Source organism: Montipora capricornis, chromosome 12 (genome assembly GCF_036669925.1).
Source record: "Montipora capricornis isolate CH-2021 chromosome 12, ASM3666992v2, whole genome shotgun sequence".
Lineage (NCBI taxonomy): Eukaryota > Metazoa > Cnidaria > Anthozoa > Scleractinia > Acroporidae > Montipora > Montipora capricornis.
In genome coordinates this window covers 18,828,442-18,847,066 of record NC_090894.1, presented here as the reverse complement: position 1 = coordinate 18,847,066, position 18,625 = coordinate 18,828,442, and the positions used below count along the sequence as shown (strand labels likewise).

Here is an 18,625-nt window from a genome sequence, read left to right as displayed (position 1 = left end):
CGTATAGGGAAGATTTCTGTTTACAAACATTGACGGCAAATTTCTTTTGATATTCAAATTTGCCAACCACCGAACAAAAGAACCCTTTGTTTCAGCATCCAATAAGGCTCTGGTTGGCACATTAATATCAATAGGTGACGTCATTGATATCTTCACTGTTAAGATATCACGTCCAAGGTTGGCAACGACATAACAGCATTTTGCTTCCGCAAGCAACTATATGATTCCCTACACGACGTAGTTACCAAAATACTGATTCCCAGTCCTCTCTCGTACTTAAATGATATCAGCTCTTTCGACATGACTGAATTAATTTTTCCAGTAAATTTGTGAAGTTTTACGTAATGAAATGAGTGGATCGGGGTGGGTAGAAACGCTGCGAAGATTCAATCAAAAGAAGAAGGCAGAAAAAGACGCAAGTATGGGCTTTATAATTATATACAGTACTCCTGATTATTTAACAATTATTCCACGAGCGCGCGTTAGATATGAGACACATGTAGCCATCGAGGCGCGTATGACCTCTTATCCAACAAGGGCAAGTGGAATAATTGTTTTAAATCTTCCGGGTGTTACGAAAACTAAGACCTAAGACTTAAAGATCCCGGGGTCTTAGTTTTCGTAGTACGAATCTTTGCTTTCGTTGTACGAAAACTAAGACCCCAGGGTTTGATCTTAGTTCTTGAGGGTCTTTAGTTTTCGTAACAGCTTAAATCTTCCCTACTTTGCTTTGTAAATACAAGAAAACTGATGCGAACACGTACAGTTACTAGAATAATATTTGTAGCATCATTATCCAATGATCCAGTTTTAACAAACAGAAATACACCATAGTCTCTTAATTAATAGGATTTTGGATTGGACTAGCAGGCACACTAATCACTATGTTAAATAGCTCATATACCATGATGGCTAAGCCAACCGAAATATTGGGAAGATATCATTGATGTCACCAGTATTGTCATTAATGACTGCCAACCAGAGCCTCATTGGGTGTTGAAACAAAGGGTCTTTTGTTCTGGTGGTTGGAACCTTTGAATAACAAAAGGATGTTTGTAAACAGACATCTTCCCTATGTGGAAGAGTTACACTAGCGCTAGCAGCAGTGATTTATAGAGTTTGAATGCTTCACTGAAGCTTTATTATGCACTTTTAAGGAAGAATTTGTTTTGATGAACATATTTTGTGCTTGCCAGAAGCTCCTGATGGAGAGCAAAGCTCCCAAGTGAGACTGATCTTTTCACAAAATACTACAATGAATGGAAAGGGGTAGGCAAAGTCAACGCAAAGAATTATGAAGCGATACCAAGGTTTTATTTCAAGGTAATGACGAATATACAGGCTCACATATCAATTAATTTAAATTTGCCCAAAGTAACTTATAATAATATTGCTCAGTTTATGGTTGTAATCAATATTAGTTAATAGAGAGGACTGGTTTGGAAGCTCAGCAAACATCAAAGGAGCAAACAAAGATGCCAAGATTTAGGTCGGAAGGTCCACAGCCGTGCACAATCTTTGTTTTCCGCTCATACACTATTCATAAATTACGTAACCAACACGTTTCTATTGGTTAGTTCCTCAGTATGGAGTAAACAACTATTGTGTTTTGTGCACGGTCAAGGCCGAAAAAGAGAACAAAAACCTACAACAAAGAAAGTTGTTGGGTTTCATAACCATTCTCGTCTATTAACTATGTTGTAATCTGACAGACACAAGTGATTTTGAAGTTGGGGACACTTTGTGAGGCTTGAGGAAGCTCAAACCAGTCTTAACACTTTCAACCAACTGTGCTAATCTACTTAAGTGTTTCATGCACTTAATAGCATTATGTCACGATAGCAGACCAAACACCAATTAAGGTTTAACAAGATGCATTCATTAATGTAATGTAATAGGTTACTATGGCAACAAAAGAGCCATCTAGAAACTCCCTATATGTTGTCTTTAAGTGCATATATCTCAAAAACAAACTTAGTGGTCAACCTCCACTTTATATTGCTGGAGAATGATTAGCATGGTAGGATAAAACTCTCTGCATTTAGTTTAAAGAAATTCTGTTCCAGCAGATTCATAACCAACTTTACAACTGGAAAAATTTTATGGTGACTCTGAATCTGCTCTAGAGATTTTTTTTCATGTTCAGTTTTGTTTCAAATTTTCCAAACCAGTTTACGTTTAGTTTTCCCCCTGTTGACAAGTAAAATCGTCGGGCATTAGACAGTAAAATCTATTAAGTGTCACTCTCAGGGGTCATTGGATTAATAAGGTATGGAAATTAGTGACATTATCTTTTTTATCACTCATTGATGAATTCAGTACATTTTTAGCTTCCATCTGAAGATGAGGTCTTATTGCAAAAATTGAGAGAAGAAGCAAGAGCAGTATTTCTTCAGAGAAAAAGTCGAGAACTTCTTGATAATGATGAACTACAGGTAATGAAATATAATATTACGTTATAATCAACCACTTTCCTGGAGAAAAAAGTTAACAAACCTGAACTAACCTTGTATTATTCATGCACCTCTAGCATAGTCATGGGATTGTTTCACACGTTGCATGTTCTGCCAAATCTTATATTACATGTATCTCACTCAATTACCCAAGTAATTACTTCCTGGGATCGCAAATATGCCATAAATATGAATTAAGATTTAGACAAGTAGTTTATTATTGAATAGGGGCAGTGAACTTCAACTGAACATGTACAAATTAATTAGTGTCCTATTTTGTCATTAGAATTTGTGGTTTCTTCTTGACAAGCATCATACTCCACCTGTCATTGGAGATGATCAGGTACATTTAGATATGCATGTCTTAAAGTGCAGTATTCGATGGAATAAATAGAGGATATTACAATGTCATTTCGGCACAGAGATACAAAATTTCTCTTCCTGTTAAAATTAAAAATTATTATTTACAAGTTAGCTCAGTAAATGAAACCATTTCACTTTTAAATTAACAATTTTATCAAAAAAATTTTCAGGAAACTTTACTTCACAGCCCACCAATTCAAGATTTGCAAAAACAAAAAAATTGAGCGAGACACCCAAATTTACCTTTACCGAGATTTTAAGGCAAGGATGTACATCAGGCCCCAGTTGTTCGAACGATGCATAGCGCTATTTGCCGGATAAATCACTATCCAGTGGATATAATCAGTGATTTATCCGGTGGATAGCGTTATCCACCTTTTGAACAACTGGGGCCAGAGGTTTAGTGTTGAAGAAAAGGGAAAAGAGTGCTTTAAGAAGTGCATGGAAATCAACCACATTTTTGCAAATTGCTTTAAGTAAACAATTTGTTGATCATCATAGTTTTGCATCCAATGTATAATTTATATCCAAAATTAAAAAATGGGAAATTTCTTCATTACACTGTACAGTGTACATAGTTTTTTACTCAATGAAATGGCGTGGAGGATGAAATAACTTTGCAGCAATAACTGGTACAATTTTACCTCACTTCCAAGTAAAAATTTTTAAATTTAATATTATCAAATGAAAACGTTTACTTATTACTTGCAATAATTGTTTTTTGGAACTTTTTGTAATGACTACATGTATGTCAACTTATGAGTATTCAGTATTAATGTCATTTAAAATGAAATACTGTTATACCAACATTAATTTTAGATGATAAATTATGAAGACTTTTTGAAAGTTGGAGAAGAAGCAGGTGCTAAATGCAGGTAAAATTGTGAAGACTAAACACGATTATGATTACTTCAATTTATTTTGATGAAAAAAAAGAGCCCTAATTCTCAACTCACAGCAAACTCCCCTAACACAACATGGGTTTTGTTTTTAGAAATTATATTTATATTTTAAAATATTTTATATTTTCTCATGGAAAGCTGTGCAGTGATTGTATGCATGAATCAGAAGAAATTTAACTGAAGAAGTGAGGTCATGGCTTTCCTGTCCCATTTCTTTTGGCCTTGTTTGTTTCAATATTCATTTTGACATTGAATTTGTCGAATGTAAGCTATTTTTTTTAAATCGGTAGTTTCATCCATTTCCTTTGCATGTTGGTTGCAGGCCTTTCTTCAGTGCAACAGTCTTTGCCAAGCTTTTTCAGGAGGATCCTTTTGGAAGGTTAGTACCACATCAGTACACGGATGCTAGAAATCCTTCTTAATCATTGTTTTTTAAGTACAAAGTGTGTGCATGTGAAAATGTCCCCAGTTTTTCTCCGACTTTCAGATTATCATTATCGCAAAAGCATAAAATAAAATGATGTATAAGAAAAATGTAAAATTGATCATTTACATTGTATTCCTTCTGTTTAAATTTCAGAATATCCATCATGCAGTTTTTTAACTATGTGATGCGCAAAGGTGGGTTAAAACACTGGCTTAAACTATCACAAACTAATAATTATTAGAGAAAAAATAATTTCACGAGTGCATCCTTCAAAACTCTGAAAACTGATGATTAAGAATCCTTACACAGTTGGTTTAAGGATCGTATAGCAGCTCTTGTAAGGATCACTCACCTGTCACTGATTGGCTTGCTACATTAACTAAAAAATTACTGTTATTCAGTATAAGACTAAACAACAGAAACAATGAGTACTTAATGGGGATCATCTTAAGCAGGCCTGAACAGGATGGAATAATAATTATTGCTTGTTCCCCACTAAATCAAAAACAAGGCAAGTAATTACAGTGTACATGTAGGCTACCATAATTTTGCAGTGCAACAACGACTTGTGAACACTGGTGTTTCTCAGGGCCATCTGTACAATACAGACTTTGAATTGAAATTTACTTTTCAGATGATTTCTCTTTATTTCTCTCTATTTCTATAGTTTGGCTACATCAAACCAGAATAGGGCTTAGTTTATATGATGTTGCAGGACAAGGATACCTCAAAGAATCAGTAAGCTAATTTTTCATTAATTTATGAAAATTCATCAACTGAAGGTAATTTTTGGTACTCTGCTATATCTAATGCATTACAGTTTGATTTGCGTCCAGCATATTATTAATTATTTTTGGACTTTTAATGACGATTTACCTAGAAAATTGAAAGTCTCATTGCACCTTTTGAAATTGGCTCTCCATTTTATTATATTGAATTTAGTAGGGCAGTGTTTTACCCAATCCCATCTCACTGATTTACTTACCTGTTGAAGTTTTCTTTAGTTGTGATGTTGTTGAAGTAATATCTATCACTGGGTGCCCAGCTTTTGTCCAGATTTTTGTACATGTAAACTATCCTTTGTCTAAAACACAAACATTTATTTATTGTTTTACTTTTTATTGTACCAGGATCTGGAAAATTATATCTTGGAACTGATTCCCACTTTACCACAGGTATGCTTGTAGTTCTGTTTATAATTACATGTGACTTACAAAAATGATGATTGGCCATTAAACCTCTGTATTGCGTTAATGAAGGTAGACAGGAGTGTGCTTGGGGAATCCAAGAGCTTTCCCTATGTCAGGCCAGCCCATGGATAGAATAGCACCCTCAGACAGGCAAAATCTCTGCCAACAAGCCATGTGATGAGCCCCTGTTCCAGGCATGCATAAACTTTAGATCAGTGCAAGGAAAACACATTTTAAGAGGATGAGGGTGATGTGTTTTTTTTTTAATCAATTAAGCAAGTGCTATGTTGTCATGCTATAACACCCAGGGCAAATTGACTGGCTATGTACACTCTTTCTTTTTAATACTATTAAGAGCAGAAAACCGTCACGGTGATGAAAATCCTTTTGTGCCATTATTTTTCAAGGTTTACATGTACATGTATCATCCTAAAATGTTATAAGGCTAGACACTGCTTGTTATAAAAAGTAATAAAATGTACTCTAACTTGTTTTCAGTTAGATGGCCTGGAGAAATCTTTCTATTCTTTTTATGTCTGCACTGCTGTGAGAAAATTTTTCTTCTTTTTGGATCCTCTGAGAACAGGTAAGTGATGATTTACACGACATTCATGAAAGAATGTTCAGCTTTGAGTCAGTCCGAAATTCACTGAAGTCTGGGAAGGAAGGGGGGGGGGGGGGCACTGATTGGAGTGTAATATTAACCCATTCACTCCTCGGGGCCCCAGGATGCCCCCAGTTGACGAATAACGTATTCGATGTATTTGTTGCAGTTAATTTTTTGTTTCAGTTAAATTTTTACTAGGTTGCCAGTATGGCAATCCCAGTTGGAAAATGGGTATAATTTCTTTGTTTTATTTATTTATTTTTTTTTTGTGTTGGTAAAAGTCTTGCCTGTCACTTCCCTGTTAAGTGGTGTCTTTGTGCAGAGAGTCTTCTGTGCGTATTTTGGTAGGTTTGAGGGGGCTGGGGTAATGCGTAGATTTCTCTGGTGGACATAGGAGGACATTTAATTAACCTGCAGTGGCGTCGAGAGGCATTGTAACGCAAATGGCGTTTTAGTGCATCTTTCAAAAAAATATACCCTTAGCTCAAGAATGGAATGTCAATTGGATAAACAAGACAGGCTGTGAAAAATAAATATCTGTAATCTTAAAAGCAACGAGTAATGGACTTGCGACAACAATCTTTCACCCATCAAGCCAAAATCAAAGTGAGCTGTATTTCTAATATTATTTTTACCAAGTGTGCTGTTATGTACAGCACTGAAACCAAATGGAAAATTCTCTGGTAACTTATGGGTTCAACAAACACAGAGAAGGAATCGAACATCTTAAGTGGAGCTGTGATCTCTGTTGTCAGTGGCTATTTGTACTCAACTCTGCAAAGTCTTCAGGGTAAAAAATAAAAGGAAATGTGACAGCACACCTATGTATGTGCCTTAATTGATGTGTTAAAGTAAGTTTTTCCCTGCCAATAGGTACACTAGTGCAATATAACACCATCAATTTTACAGCATTTTTGTGGGCGATCCTACAGCTGGAAGGCCATTGGGTAGAAATAATGTTCTTGACTACCATCTTTTCTGAATGATGTTCTTTGTTTGAAATTTGAGAAAACGTAGTAATTAATTCACCCTTAGACATTTTGCTTTTTTTTGTGAGTTGTTTGTGGGAAATTGTAATCATGCACACCACGGATGTGATTAGGGTTTTCCCCTGGCCCCATTTGTTCGAAGGGTGAATATCACTAGATCCACTGGATAACGCAATTAGTTTTGCTAGTGTTTATCCGCTGGATAGCGATTTATCTGGCGGATAGCGTTATCTAACTTCTGAACGACCGAGGCCAGGAGTGTAGTTGCATTTTTCGCTATCCACCCTACGTCTTGGGATTATAAATCCATAAAGGCTGTTGTGGCATCCATATTGTAAGTAGTAATCTAAAAAAAACTTGTACATGCATAATGTGAAGTTAAACCAGGTTTTGCATCTGATCTCTCATACAGGAAAGATTAAAATTCAAGACATCCTTGCTTGCAGTTTCCTTGATGATCTTTTGGAGGTCAGTACATATGATCATGTTATATTACCCATAAGGAAGTAAAATGCAGTACGGTACTGGTAATATGTGTTTGACGTAAACTGCTTCTCAATAATTATGTAGGGCTTGCACAAATTAAAATTAAAGTCATAAATTTATAAACATTTTTCAATTTTGAGTCACATGCTTATATACCGTTGAACACAAGTTCGTGTACTCGAATTAAGAGCGTCTCACTGGGGTAGCGGCTTTTACGGCTAACTGTTAAATTTTGAGCATTTTTACGCCTATAATAAATTATTTAAATTTTTGTCCCTTTTTACAGCTAACGGTTAATTTTTCCTGTTACGGCTATCTGAATAATAATATAATAATAATAATAATAATAATAATAATATTATATTATTATTATTATTATTATTATTATTATTATTGTCTGGCACTAGACAGAGTAATATCTGGGAGTCTCACTCCCAGGAGTCTATGGGTTAATTTAGGTAGATCAAATCAAAGAGAGGGAAAGGGAAAAACCTCTTGCAACACTTGCAGTACTCTGCATGAGAACAAACAGGCTTAATCTATATTAATTCCAAGATGAATCTTGCAATTAAATGTGAGATACATTGATTTTATGATAGTGGATGTTGATTCAAGAAACTTGAGGATAATTACTAATGTCTGACATGAAGTGGACTTTGAAAAGTGGTTGATCTTTTTTTGCTTAGCTAAGAGACGAAGACTTGTCCAAGGAACAGCAAGATGCTAATTGGTTTTCTGCTCCGTCGGCCTTAAGAGTCTATGGTAAGGTCAAATAACTTTGTTTTCCCTGCTAGACTGTCTGTACTCCTTTAACAAAGTCATGTTTTTGTGAAGTTAATTTAGGTAATCAGTTTAAAGATGTAGGAGCAACTTATAATATGTTGGAACCCTAACCTAACCTAACCTTTAGTTAGGTCAAGCCCCAAAATTGTCAAGGTTTTTTTCTTCTGCCATAGCAGTGGGATAGTCACTGGCAGGCAATTGATAGCCATTCACGATCTTAAATAATAATGTCATGTGCGAAAATCTTATCCTTATCATCTTTCATAGTGGCTGCCAAGAAAAGACATTGTATATATCTTTCTTAAGTTTCCCTATGATGTACAAAATCCAAACAAATGTTTGTTAAATGAGAACAGTATATGTCCATTAACATGATTGCAAAAAGTATAAAGAATAAATGGGCTTCCTAAACAACAATTTTATTATTGATCATTGACTTCTACAGGCCAATATCTAAGTCTTGATACAGATCATAATGGGATGTTAAGTAAAGAGGAATTAGCAAGGTATGGTTATGTCACTAGACACAGTCAAACCGATCTTCAGTTACTGTGAATTATTGATATTAATATTATTTTGGAGAAAATTTTGTGATCGATTTTACTCTGTCTATATAACACCAGTTGATTTTACTCTGACTGTCTAATGCCAGTCGATTTTACTCATCAAAGGGGCGGTCCAGGGGGGTTCAGGTATAAATGGGTTAAAATTTATAATAATTATACTGCTCTCATCCAATCGAAATTGAAGGATTCTGTTGAGTGTATGACAGATGATCATGCATCTTTTCCCTAAAATGTCAATCATAAATCTACAAAATTACTAGTAGGATTTCCCTTGTATTATAATCGAGTGTGTACGTCGAATAATAATATTATTGTTTTACTGTGTTGGTAGATATGGATCCGGGACACTGACCAGGGTTTTGTTGACAGAGTGTTTCAGGAATGTTTGACATATGATGGAGAAATGGTTAGTTCATTTGTCCATAGTAACTTACAATAATTATCAATAATAATTAGATAAAGCTTAGTTGGTAAGAATGAAAGAAAATTAATCTACTGATCAAAGAGTCATAATTGAAATTCGATCCTTGCCTGAGCCCTATAGTTGCACATCATGTGTGGTGTCCCCAAGTAATTCAGTTACAATAACAGTGTAATAGGTACATGTAAGTAATACTGACCTGTTGCTGAGGTCTTGGGTCAAATTCCCTGTCTTTCTGACGTGGGTTGGAGTATAAAACAAGTTCTTGATGCCATGGGTTGGTAATTTAAAGGCTTATACAGTAAAGTCCTTTCAGATTTTTGAAACATGCAGTCATCTGTAACTCAATGTACATGCTGCTCACTTGGTGAAGGAACTTTCAGTAGGTTAACTTTATTACCAGCAATGTGTCTTTCCAAAGCATTTTAACAGTACCTTTTCTCTATAACCATGGTTATTTAGGATTACAAGACGTATTTGGATTTTGTCCTTGCATTGGAGAACAGAAAAGAACCACAGGTTGGTCAATAGTAGTTTTTGCAAAAAAAAAGAAAAACAAATAATTACAAACAAATAAACTTGGTCTTGCCAGACTTGATACAAGGCCAAGTGGTGATAATTTTTGAATCTGCATTATTTTGAGTGATCTATCTTTATATGACTTTGTAGAAGAAAAAGCTCTAAAGAAAGTTTCAGTAAAATGGGAGTTTTTTCATTGGTGCTTGATGTATCATTGTCTGTTTGTCATACTAACAGGCTCTGCAATACATGTTCAGGATACTTGACATTCAGGTAATAACCACTGATGCTATTCACCATACAATGTAGTTTAAGAGGCTTCTGGTAGCTCATACTGTACTGTGACCGATTTCCTGCTAGAGTCATGGAAAATAACAGGATATTGCCAGGTTAAAAAACATGAACTCTTATGTTGCTCAATCTGTTTAGTTGCCTTAAGATGCTCTCTTGTGTTCATTTATCAAGTGCAAGCCAGGCCATGAAAATGGCCTCTTAGTGCATACAAAAAAGTTGAAGCTTTCAATCAGTACATAAAGTGAGTTGTTTCTTTTCATTTCAGGCTGTTGGACATTTAAATATTTTTTCATTAAACTACTTTTTCCGGGTAAGATGTTCAAGATTGTCTGCATTTGTTGGTATTGTTTGAAATTAGTTTATTCTTTTTGTTGGTTTCTACTGTCTGGTGAAATTCATGTTCTTTCACATACAGGAAATCCAAGAAGAAATGAAGAAGCACGGCCATGAACCAGTGAAGTTTCTTGATGTGAAGGTGATGATAAAATTTATTTAGTATTATAGAAAGGTTTTTAATCACTGGTGTTCACTTTTTAGAGTGGTTTTCAATTGAGTGTCGAAAGTAATTAGATAAGTACTTTGGTTTTGCATTACTTCACTCAGTGATTGGTTCAAATTAAGTTCTCGCGCCACTTTTTCAACCAATCAGAAGTGAAACCAAAACCAATCATAGCTAGCGCGTGCACATTTTCCCGCACTTTGCGTCGGCTATGTGTAATTACTTCGAGTTTTGATTGGTTTACTGGATTGTCTCCGTCCTTTTTGATTGGCCAAAGTAATTACTTTGGTTTTGGTTTATGACACACATTTGAAAGCCGCTCTATGAATCAGAAACAAAAAATGAGGAATCACACAATCATGTCGGGAAGCGAGTTTCCTGGAAAGGGGACTATGACCACCATAACAATACTTTCAATACTTTTGTGCAACAGTCAAAACCTTCCAAAGTTACATTTATTTGTTCTTTGAAATGCTTGAAGTTAGAAAAACACACAATTATTAATACCTGGTGAGAATTCATTATAATACTTTTAGATTGTTGCACTTTGTGATTGTTACTTGAGCAGGAATGAAATGAATGCTTGAACAGGATTGAGCCCAATGAGTGACAATCATAACTGCACTGATCTAACACTCTTAACATTCTTCTTTCAAAAATTATAGTCTCTTAAAATTTTAGTAAATCAAAATGTCAATCAGTTGTCAATATGAGAGAGATGTTTTATTCTGCCAGGATGAGATTTTCGACATGGTAAAACCCGCAGATCCATACAGAATTAGTCTGCAAGACCTTATTAGTAGGTAAGTGCTCTTTTAAGTCATACACGGAAAAGATTGTTTTGTAATAAGCTCTTTCCTTATTAAGGTGCATCTTTGCAACAAAGGTGCAAAACACAAGCAACCAACAAAAATTCTTAGTGTTCTGAACAGGAGAAAAGTTCAGAAGCTTTGTTGCTGACAAGCTAGTCGCATTCTTTGTATACTAGAACCTAACAGTTTTTGATAGTTCACAAAACGTGCCAGAAAAGTATAAAATGCATTCAATATATCAATTGCTGCCCTATGCTTTGTTTACAGTGGCCAAGGAGAAACAGTTACAAGCATTCTTATTGATTTGAATGGTTTCTGGACTTATGAAAACAGAGAGCTTCTAGTGCAGGATGTGAATAACGAATAACTCGTGCAATCAAAATTGTCCAACTATAATTTATTATTTATTTATAACTTTCCAGTACTGAAATGTTTGCAAGGGACTTCAGCCTCACCACAGTGGTAGAGTTGCCACATGGATGGTCTCCTCAGTCTGATACTTTAGGTTTTTTTTTGGTTGATGAAGAGTGATTTTAACCCTAGCACAACACACTGGTGGTTTTGAGTTGCTTTCCACTTTTTCAGCATGGTTTGACAGAAGTCTAAATTGGAACTATTCACAACAGTTTTGGAAACAACAAATTTAATGGGGATATTTCTAAGATCACAGATCACCAAATTTAACCAAATCAATCCAAATCAATGTGTAAAATAAATTAAAGTTTGGAGGAGAGACTAATGATTGTAAAATGCATTCAGTTTAGTTCAGCAATGGGAAACTTTAATCCAGATTTGAGTACATGTTCTCGTTTTTGCTTTAAATTTGTTTTAGATTTTGCACATAAAAAACAGCTTCTAATTTTTTTTCTGCTGGTCGTAGTTGTATGCATGTGGTTGCCAAAGCAACTTTGTCTGGACATGACAGAGTTCTACTATTTTGAATAAGTGATTCTGTTGACTTTATTATTGTTTTTTTTTTTATTAAACAAGAGTGTCTTTCTTTGCACATTGCGTGAATTTAGTTTAAGAATTCTTCTGCATTAGTATGTATTACACAGCTGATTTCAAATTTACCAGGCTTGGGAAACATTGATCATTTACAGCTTGAAAAATTCCATATTAAAAGGAACTTTATTAAATTATTGTTCGTTGACAGTCATCTCCATTTGCTATGTAGTAGGCATGCTTCAGCTTTCAACTCCTTAAATCTCTCTTGGATCAGGTCAGTTATGTGTTTTCTTGTGTCCATCTGCAATATTTGGGTTAAAGGAATGTTAAATTCCTTGGATGATAAAAAATTTATTTTTGTGCCTTAATTGAGCAGAAGCCTTTTCACTTGTGTATACTTGCTTTCAAAACTTACTGGCTCTAGATGAAAACCACAGATTCACTGGAGTTATACACTGTTCACAAAACATAACTTAATAGGAAGTCTGACTGAATCCCAGAGCTCCACTAAACCCCATAAACATACACATCATCTTGTGATCCAGTGTCCAGTTTTACTGGTATTAAAATCTAATAAGTATTAGATTTGAATACCCTTGGCAACAATGTGAAATGGATTAAAATTGAAGAAAGAGCATTACTTTTTTTCATTCTAATGTGGACTTCAGGTTCAGTTGAGCAACTTACTGCACTTTTTCTTGCTTTTCGGTATTCCTGTATGGTGTCTGTAAATTCCATTGGTTCTCCTATAAGCACTGTCACTCGCTGAAAAAAGAGTACAACCAAAAGTCTCTCTGATAACAAGTTACATGGCAGGCAGAATGTCCTTCATTCACTTGACTCCCAAACTCCAGTGTGCACCAGTACTACACTGTACAATTTTTCACACAATGCCTTTCAACACCACTAATTTAATGCACCTAATGACAGTTTCTGCTCACAACATTTTTGGCTCATGTTAATTTGCGAGACATTAGTTGAAGAAACTGTTGGCATGATCAAAACATTGCAACAATTCTTTTAACATTGAGTAGTGTAACATCTTCCTAAATCACAACACGTCTATTAAAGGTCAAAATTATTTCATGAACTTTACAAACGTACAGGTTCACCAAATTAGTAGCAGTAAGAATAATGTTTGATAAGACTACAATGTAGTCAGTGTGCATTCACTGAAACTAAAAAAAAACCGGCTGTTTAAAAGTTATTGAAATTAATATTATGCAAGTTTGCCTTCAATGATAAAATTCAAAACTTTATCAAATCTGACCTTCATAATTCTTGGAATATATGGACTATGGTTTGGTAAAACATCATCCATGCCTGGATAAAAGAACGATTAAATTAAAAATAAGTCAAACAAAAGAAACAAAAGTGCAACAAAGTATAATGTGGTCATGCAACATTAAATTTTTCACACCCAGCTTTATTGGTGGGAGACAAATGATCTCGCTACTCCACCAGCTTTGTTTCCGAATAAATTATGTAAAAAACAACAAAAGTCACCTTCATGCCAAAATGGTATGACAATTGGAGTGACTTTAGCCTCTGCTATAAGCCTCCCAACACCTGAAGAAAAAACAGGGTTCGTCACTATAACTAAACTGAAATGGGCCAATTTCGATATGTTAAAATTCAGTCCTAAACAAAAGACATCATCTCGAGGTTCTGGGGAATCATTCAAATCATTATACTTATTCCCCAGAGCATCATCCATTTTGTTTAGGACTGAACTACTGAAGCATCCATAATAATCGTATTACTGGTGACCCTTTCCCTCCGAAGCATATGACACATGAATTTAACTGTGTCTAACGTAACACAATTTTACTTACTTGTAGTTGACAATGAAAAGCCTTATTTTTCTTGTTCTCTAAACTCTAATAACACAACCCCAATTTCTAGAACTCACCCCATTTCAGTCTCTTGATAGCACCATGGACATTAACACCTCCTGAAAAACATACTAGATACTTGACAATGGTATTGCGGAAATTTAGCTTGGAGATATGGTTTTAGCATAATTTTTTTTTTTTGTGCCAAATGCAAATTCCTCAATGAAACCTTCAAGAACAACAACAAGTGACAAAGACTATCGCTCCAAAAATGGGTACAAAACTTAAACTATGCCAGTTCAAAAGTGATAGCCCTTGGGGACAAAAGGGTTTAAGCCTTTCCCATCCGCAACAGACACAAGTTTACAGATTTTACTCTAACACCAGAGGATTTTTTTATCAGTAGAGAGCCCCTTTAACCTTATCAGTGATGGGTATGGGTAAAAGGTAAATCATGCTTAAACTCTTAAGGGCAAGCAGCAGCAGACTCTCACTCAGAGTCAGTGAAAGCAAACATGACAAATGTTCTGGAAAATCTACCTTCAGGAAAGACATGAACCCACTGCCCTTGGTTTAGCAGTTCAAGTGCTGTTTCCATGCCTTGTTGATAAACACCACCACCTATAGTCATAACCAACATCTTTTATTATAAATGACTCAGCAAAATCATGTCTGACATTCAGGCCAATTGGCATTGAATTCAAATTATTATTATTATAATTATCATTATTATTATGAAAATAGTGTTACCTCTGACAACTGGAATGACCTGGAAAAGTAAAAAAATGAAACATGTTACAACCTATTCTTGGTAAAAAATGATTCAACAGTAATTCATGATAGAGAAAACAATCTTCAATAGAAGTGAAAAAGTACAATATCACCAGAAAATCTTGACCCAGAATGAGAGAAACATGCCTTCTACAAGTTAACTAATAATATGCAGAATCTATCCAAGACATATTAGTCAGAAGGCAAACTTGGGGCCATGAACAGAGCAAAATGTTTGTACATAGTGCAGGTCATATGTGAAAAATGAGCTTTATTTAACTTTTGGGTCAGGATGCAGCTTTTGCAGGTGTCAGTTTTCACCATTGGTTCGGAACAATAGGCACAAAAAATACAACAGAAGAAATGAAGCCTAATCCTAAAAAAAGAGAGAGCTGTGTCCTGTACAGATCAATATTATTATTGAAATTAGAGGTTGTAAAGAGCAGCTTTATATCTGTAATTCTGATCTCATTTGATGGATGTTAATCAAAATGTGAAAAACTTCATGATCATGGTTGATGTGAGCCACGTATTAGGAGACAAGCAATACCAGCAAGATAGATTTGCCAGTCAATAGTCTGACTTTTTCATCACCATTACACAAACTGTATTACTTTGTCTGGCCTAGGATAATAATTATTATTTTACTGTCTTTTTGAAACCCCCAATTGGTAAATCACTTGTGCTTCACAACTTTAAAAAACTGGGAGAAGTCATGGTTTGTATTTAAAGTGTGAGGATGAGCACCTTGCGTGTCATTCTAACCTTTCCTCTACTGAAAAATGCTGACTGAAAAGGCGTGGAAAACAACAGTTCATGTGCACCAAGTGTCCTGAAGACAAAATAGGAAATAGTAGCCAATTAATGTAATACAGGTACTAGATATAGCTGTATTGCAATTATAATAATAATTGTTTTTTCAATTTTCTTTATAGAATGAATTTAAGACAGACTGTCATATGTTTTCAAGAGGCTATTGTCTACATAGAAAAATTACTAGGATTTTGAAAATAAATCTCTCTGTTGAAGACAAAGTTAATAAGATTCCCACTAAAACTCCAATTCAAACAAAGTACACTGTGAGTGCAGGGCGTTCACTTAAGGCTAGGGACCAGGAATTTTCCTCAACCACTGGTACTGCAAGCATAACCCCTGAGGCTACTTTAACTTCTGAAATAGCCCATAATAATTATGTGCTTGATGCTAACTCCCCGAATTCCCTGCCTTCTTTTAAAATACTAATTTGATAAAAAATTATACCCTGGAAACTTGAGATCTTCATAAAGGCCTTGCAATCATCAATCAGCATCACTTTTGTGCTTGTTTTTCCTTCTACTTTGTTTTGTAACATGAGCATAAATGTATTTAAGTTAATAAGGTCACATGAAGTTAGTTGTGGCTTAATTTGAGGAAACTGTAAATAAAAGATTAGCAAAGTGAAAATAACAGAAGTACTGCTATGCATACTAAGGTCCCTTCCCCTAAGCGAGACGACGAGCATCCCCGTCTGTTTCATATGGGAGTCCCCCCCCGAGGGTCCCTTGGAAGTTGGCCATATGTGCATCTGTTGTCTTTAATGTTCTATTATTGTAATTTACCATAATATATGTACAATGAAGACATAAAAACCAACACTGTAATACATGTATCAAGCTACCCACCATCTGACCTTTTTTCTTGAATTCAAGATAATCTTGGATTTCATAAGACCTTTCCATGGACATGAATAAAACGGGAGGTTACTAAATATAAATCTGTTCAAATGCCCTGTTCCAGGCTTTCAGTTAGTAAGGCAGAGTGAAGCAAATGAGCCAAGGAAGGGGGGGAACCAAACATGCCAGGACACTACGGCCCTAGACCCCCTGTGCTCCCTTGGCTGATCAACTTTACCACCTGAAAGGCTGGAACAGGATAGTACCGGTACTCAAAAGGCTTTAACAATATGTGATCTGTTTCATTTTATTTCCTGATCATTGCCTAATTTTAAGCATATCGCATGGGAGTCAGTTCATGACCATTTCTTAGCAAATCCCCACCCCCCCCACCCCAAAAAAAAAAAAAGAGAGTCATCAGCCAGTGGTGTAGCACATTTCCAATGCAAGAAATTAAAGAAATATATACCGGTAGTCTGGGGAGCAGGGCTGGCGCAGTGGTGAGAGCATGCACCTTTTACCAATGTGGCCCGAGATTGATCCCTGGTTTCGACACCATACGTGTAAGTGGGTTGAGTTTGTTGGTTCTCCACTCTGCTCCCAGAGGTTTTGTCCACATCAGCTTTGTAAGTTGCCTAGTTTTTTTTCTGACCCACCTCAACAAATAAAAAACTAACAGAAGGAACTATATTTGGTGGCTTTGCAGCTTAGTGGCTCATGATTAAAAATAGGAGGAGGAACAAATGCATTTTTTTGGCTTGTCAGGGAGACAGAGGAATAATACAAGCAAAGGAAGAGCTATAATTTGCAGCTTGGCTGTACGCTCAATAGTTGCTAAGCATCAGTAAAAATAAATTATCAGTGTTATATTTCATAGTATATCACAAGAAAGGGCTGCAATTAACCATTCATACCATGTGTCATAGTAAATACAACCAACACAATAAATGTGGTACACATTTGATAGGGAGGTTAAGTAAAATACTGACAAATAAAAGACAGCTTTCCTGCATTCTGATTGGCTGTATTTTTCATAGCATGGTATAAGTGATCATAGCTGACCACAAACTGAAAAAGCATTCTTACCCCACAAACAAGGGTCATCAAGACAGGAAGTATGATTGCAAACTGTAACTAGGGGAACTCCATCTGGTCTTTCACCAGCATTTTCGAGAATATCAAAGTTGTACTTTTTCACAAAGTTAAAACACTCTAAAATAAAAAAATAGCAAAACATGACAGATGACACACACATGTGTACATTAGCAGCACCCTAAAAGGAGTGGATTCTCGTTTCTTATAAGCTTTGATTGCGGATTCAACAAGATCACTTCTCTATCGTTTCGCCACCAAAGCGGATATTAAATCCGGCACTAATTCCACTACAAACAGCGTATGGCAATGGCAACTGGTACTCCTGATAATTTTCCTACTGATCGAGAGACACTCCAAATCATTTTTAAATTCTTCTTTACCCAAAGAAAAATAAAATGATAACATCAAATTTGCTAACTCAGAAGATGTACAGCTGGACATGCAGCGCAAGATGATACTCAAGATAATATCTATTTCCTTCAGTACTGCGGAAAATAGATGAACAAGGATCAATAAAGAAGAAATATTTAAAAGTACCTAGATATATTTTACTAGAAATTCCAACTAAGGCAACAACTACAGCGCTCTGAACTTTCCACGAGATATTTTCAATGATTGTGGCCTGTAAGGGCCATTTTGCCATAGTTTTGACCCACAACGACACGACAGTCCACTGACATCACACAACGTAAAGTCGTGCATTGAGGACTCCGCTGACCGAGAGAAACGCCCGCAGGATTGGGATAGTACCACAGGTACCCCAAGCTCAGTGTGAGCATGGCCGACAAAAATACACTAAAAATCAAATCACTACACACTAAATCAAATCTACGTTGTATCGGCTCTTGCTAAAAATATAAGGATTTGTATGAGAATCCCGATAAAAAGCTTAAGAAGATAATTATAAGAAAAAAATCTCAATTAAAAAGCCTAACCTTATTGTCATCGTCGATAGCTTCCTTCCTGTGTGGCTATTTTCCAGATCCGACGCTTTTTTTTTATATATATTAAAT

The 18,625-nt window shown here is 35.5% G+C and overlaps 2 protein-coding genes across 2 annotated transcripts; one reads left to right on the top strand and one right to left on the bottom strand.

The window, feature by feature from the left end:
* The first annotated feature begins 310 nt into the window (after nt 1-310).
* Nucleotides 311-11,717, top strand: LOC138026562 (serine/threonine-protein phosphatase 2A regulatory subunit B'' subunit gamma-like). The gene is given in 21 exon segments (XM_068873953.1): nt 311-419; nt 1,214-1,323; nt 2,331-2,435; nt 2,740-2,796; nt 3,636-3,691; nt 4,041-4,097; nt 4,299-4,339; nt 4,813-4,883; nt 5,276-5,320; nt 5,834-5,921; nt 7,344-7,399; nt 8,104-8,179; nt 8,646-8,706; nt 9,098-9,120; nt 9,123-9,172; nt 9,650-9,706; nt 9,944-9,979; nt 10,266-10,310; nt 10,416-10,475; nt 11,235-11,302; nt 11,579-11,717. Coding segments are annotated over 21 exon segments (1,332 nt in total). The 5' UTR covers nt 311-349; the 3' UTR covers nt 11,679-11,717.
* Nucleotides 11,718-11,818: 101 nt separating this feature from the next.
* LOC138026561 (tafazzin-like) lies at nt 11,819-18,305 on the bottom strand. The gene is made up of 11 exons (XM_068873952.1): nt 18,150-18,305; nt 17,604-17,729; nt 16,527-16,575; nt 15,631-15,697; nt 14,845-14,863; nt 14,635-14,715; nt 14,172-14,213; nt 13,766-13,828; nt 13,530-13,582; nt 12,947-13,024; nt 11,819-12,560 (listed from the first exon to the last, which is right to left on the bottom strand). The coding sequence occupies exons 1-11, from the start codon at nt 18,253-18,255 to the stop codon at nt 12,468-12,470; spliced, it is 777 nt and encodes a 258-aa protein (XP_068730053.1). The 5' UTR covers nt 18,256-18,305; the 3' UTR covers nt 11,819-12,467.
* Between the last annotated feature and the right edge of the window lie 320 nt (nt 18,306-18,625).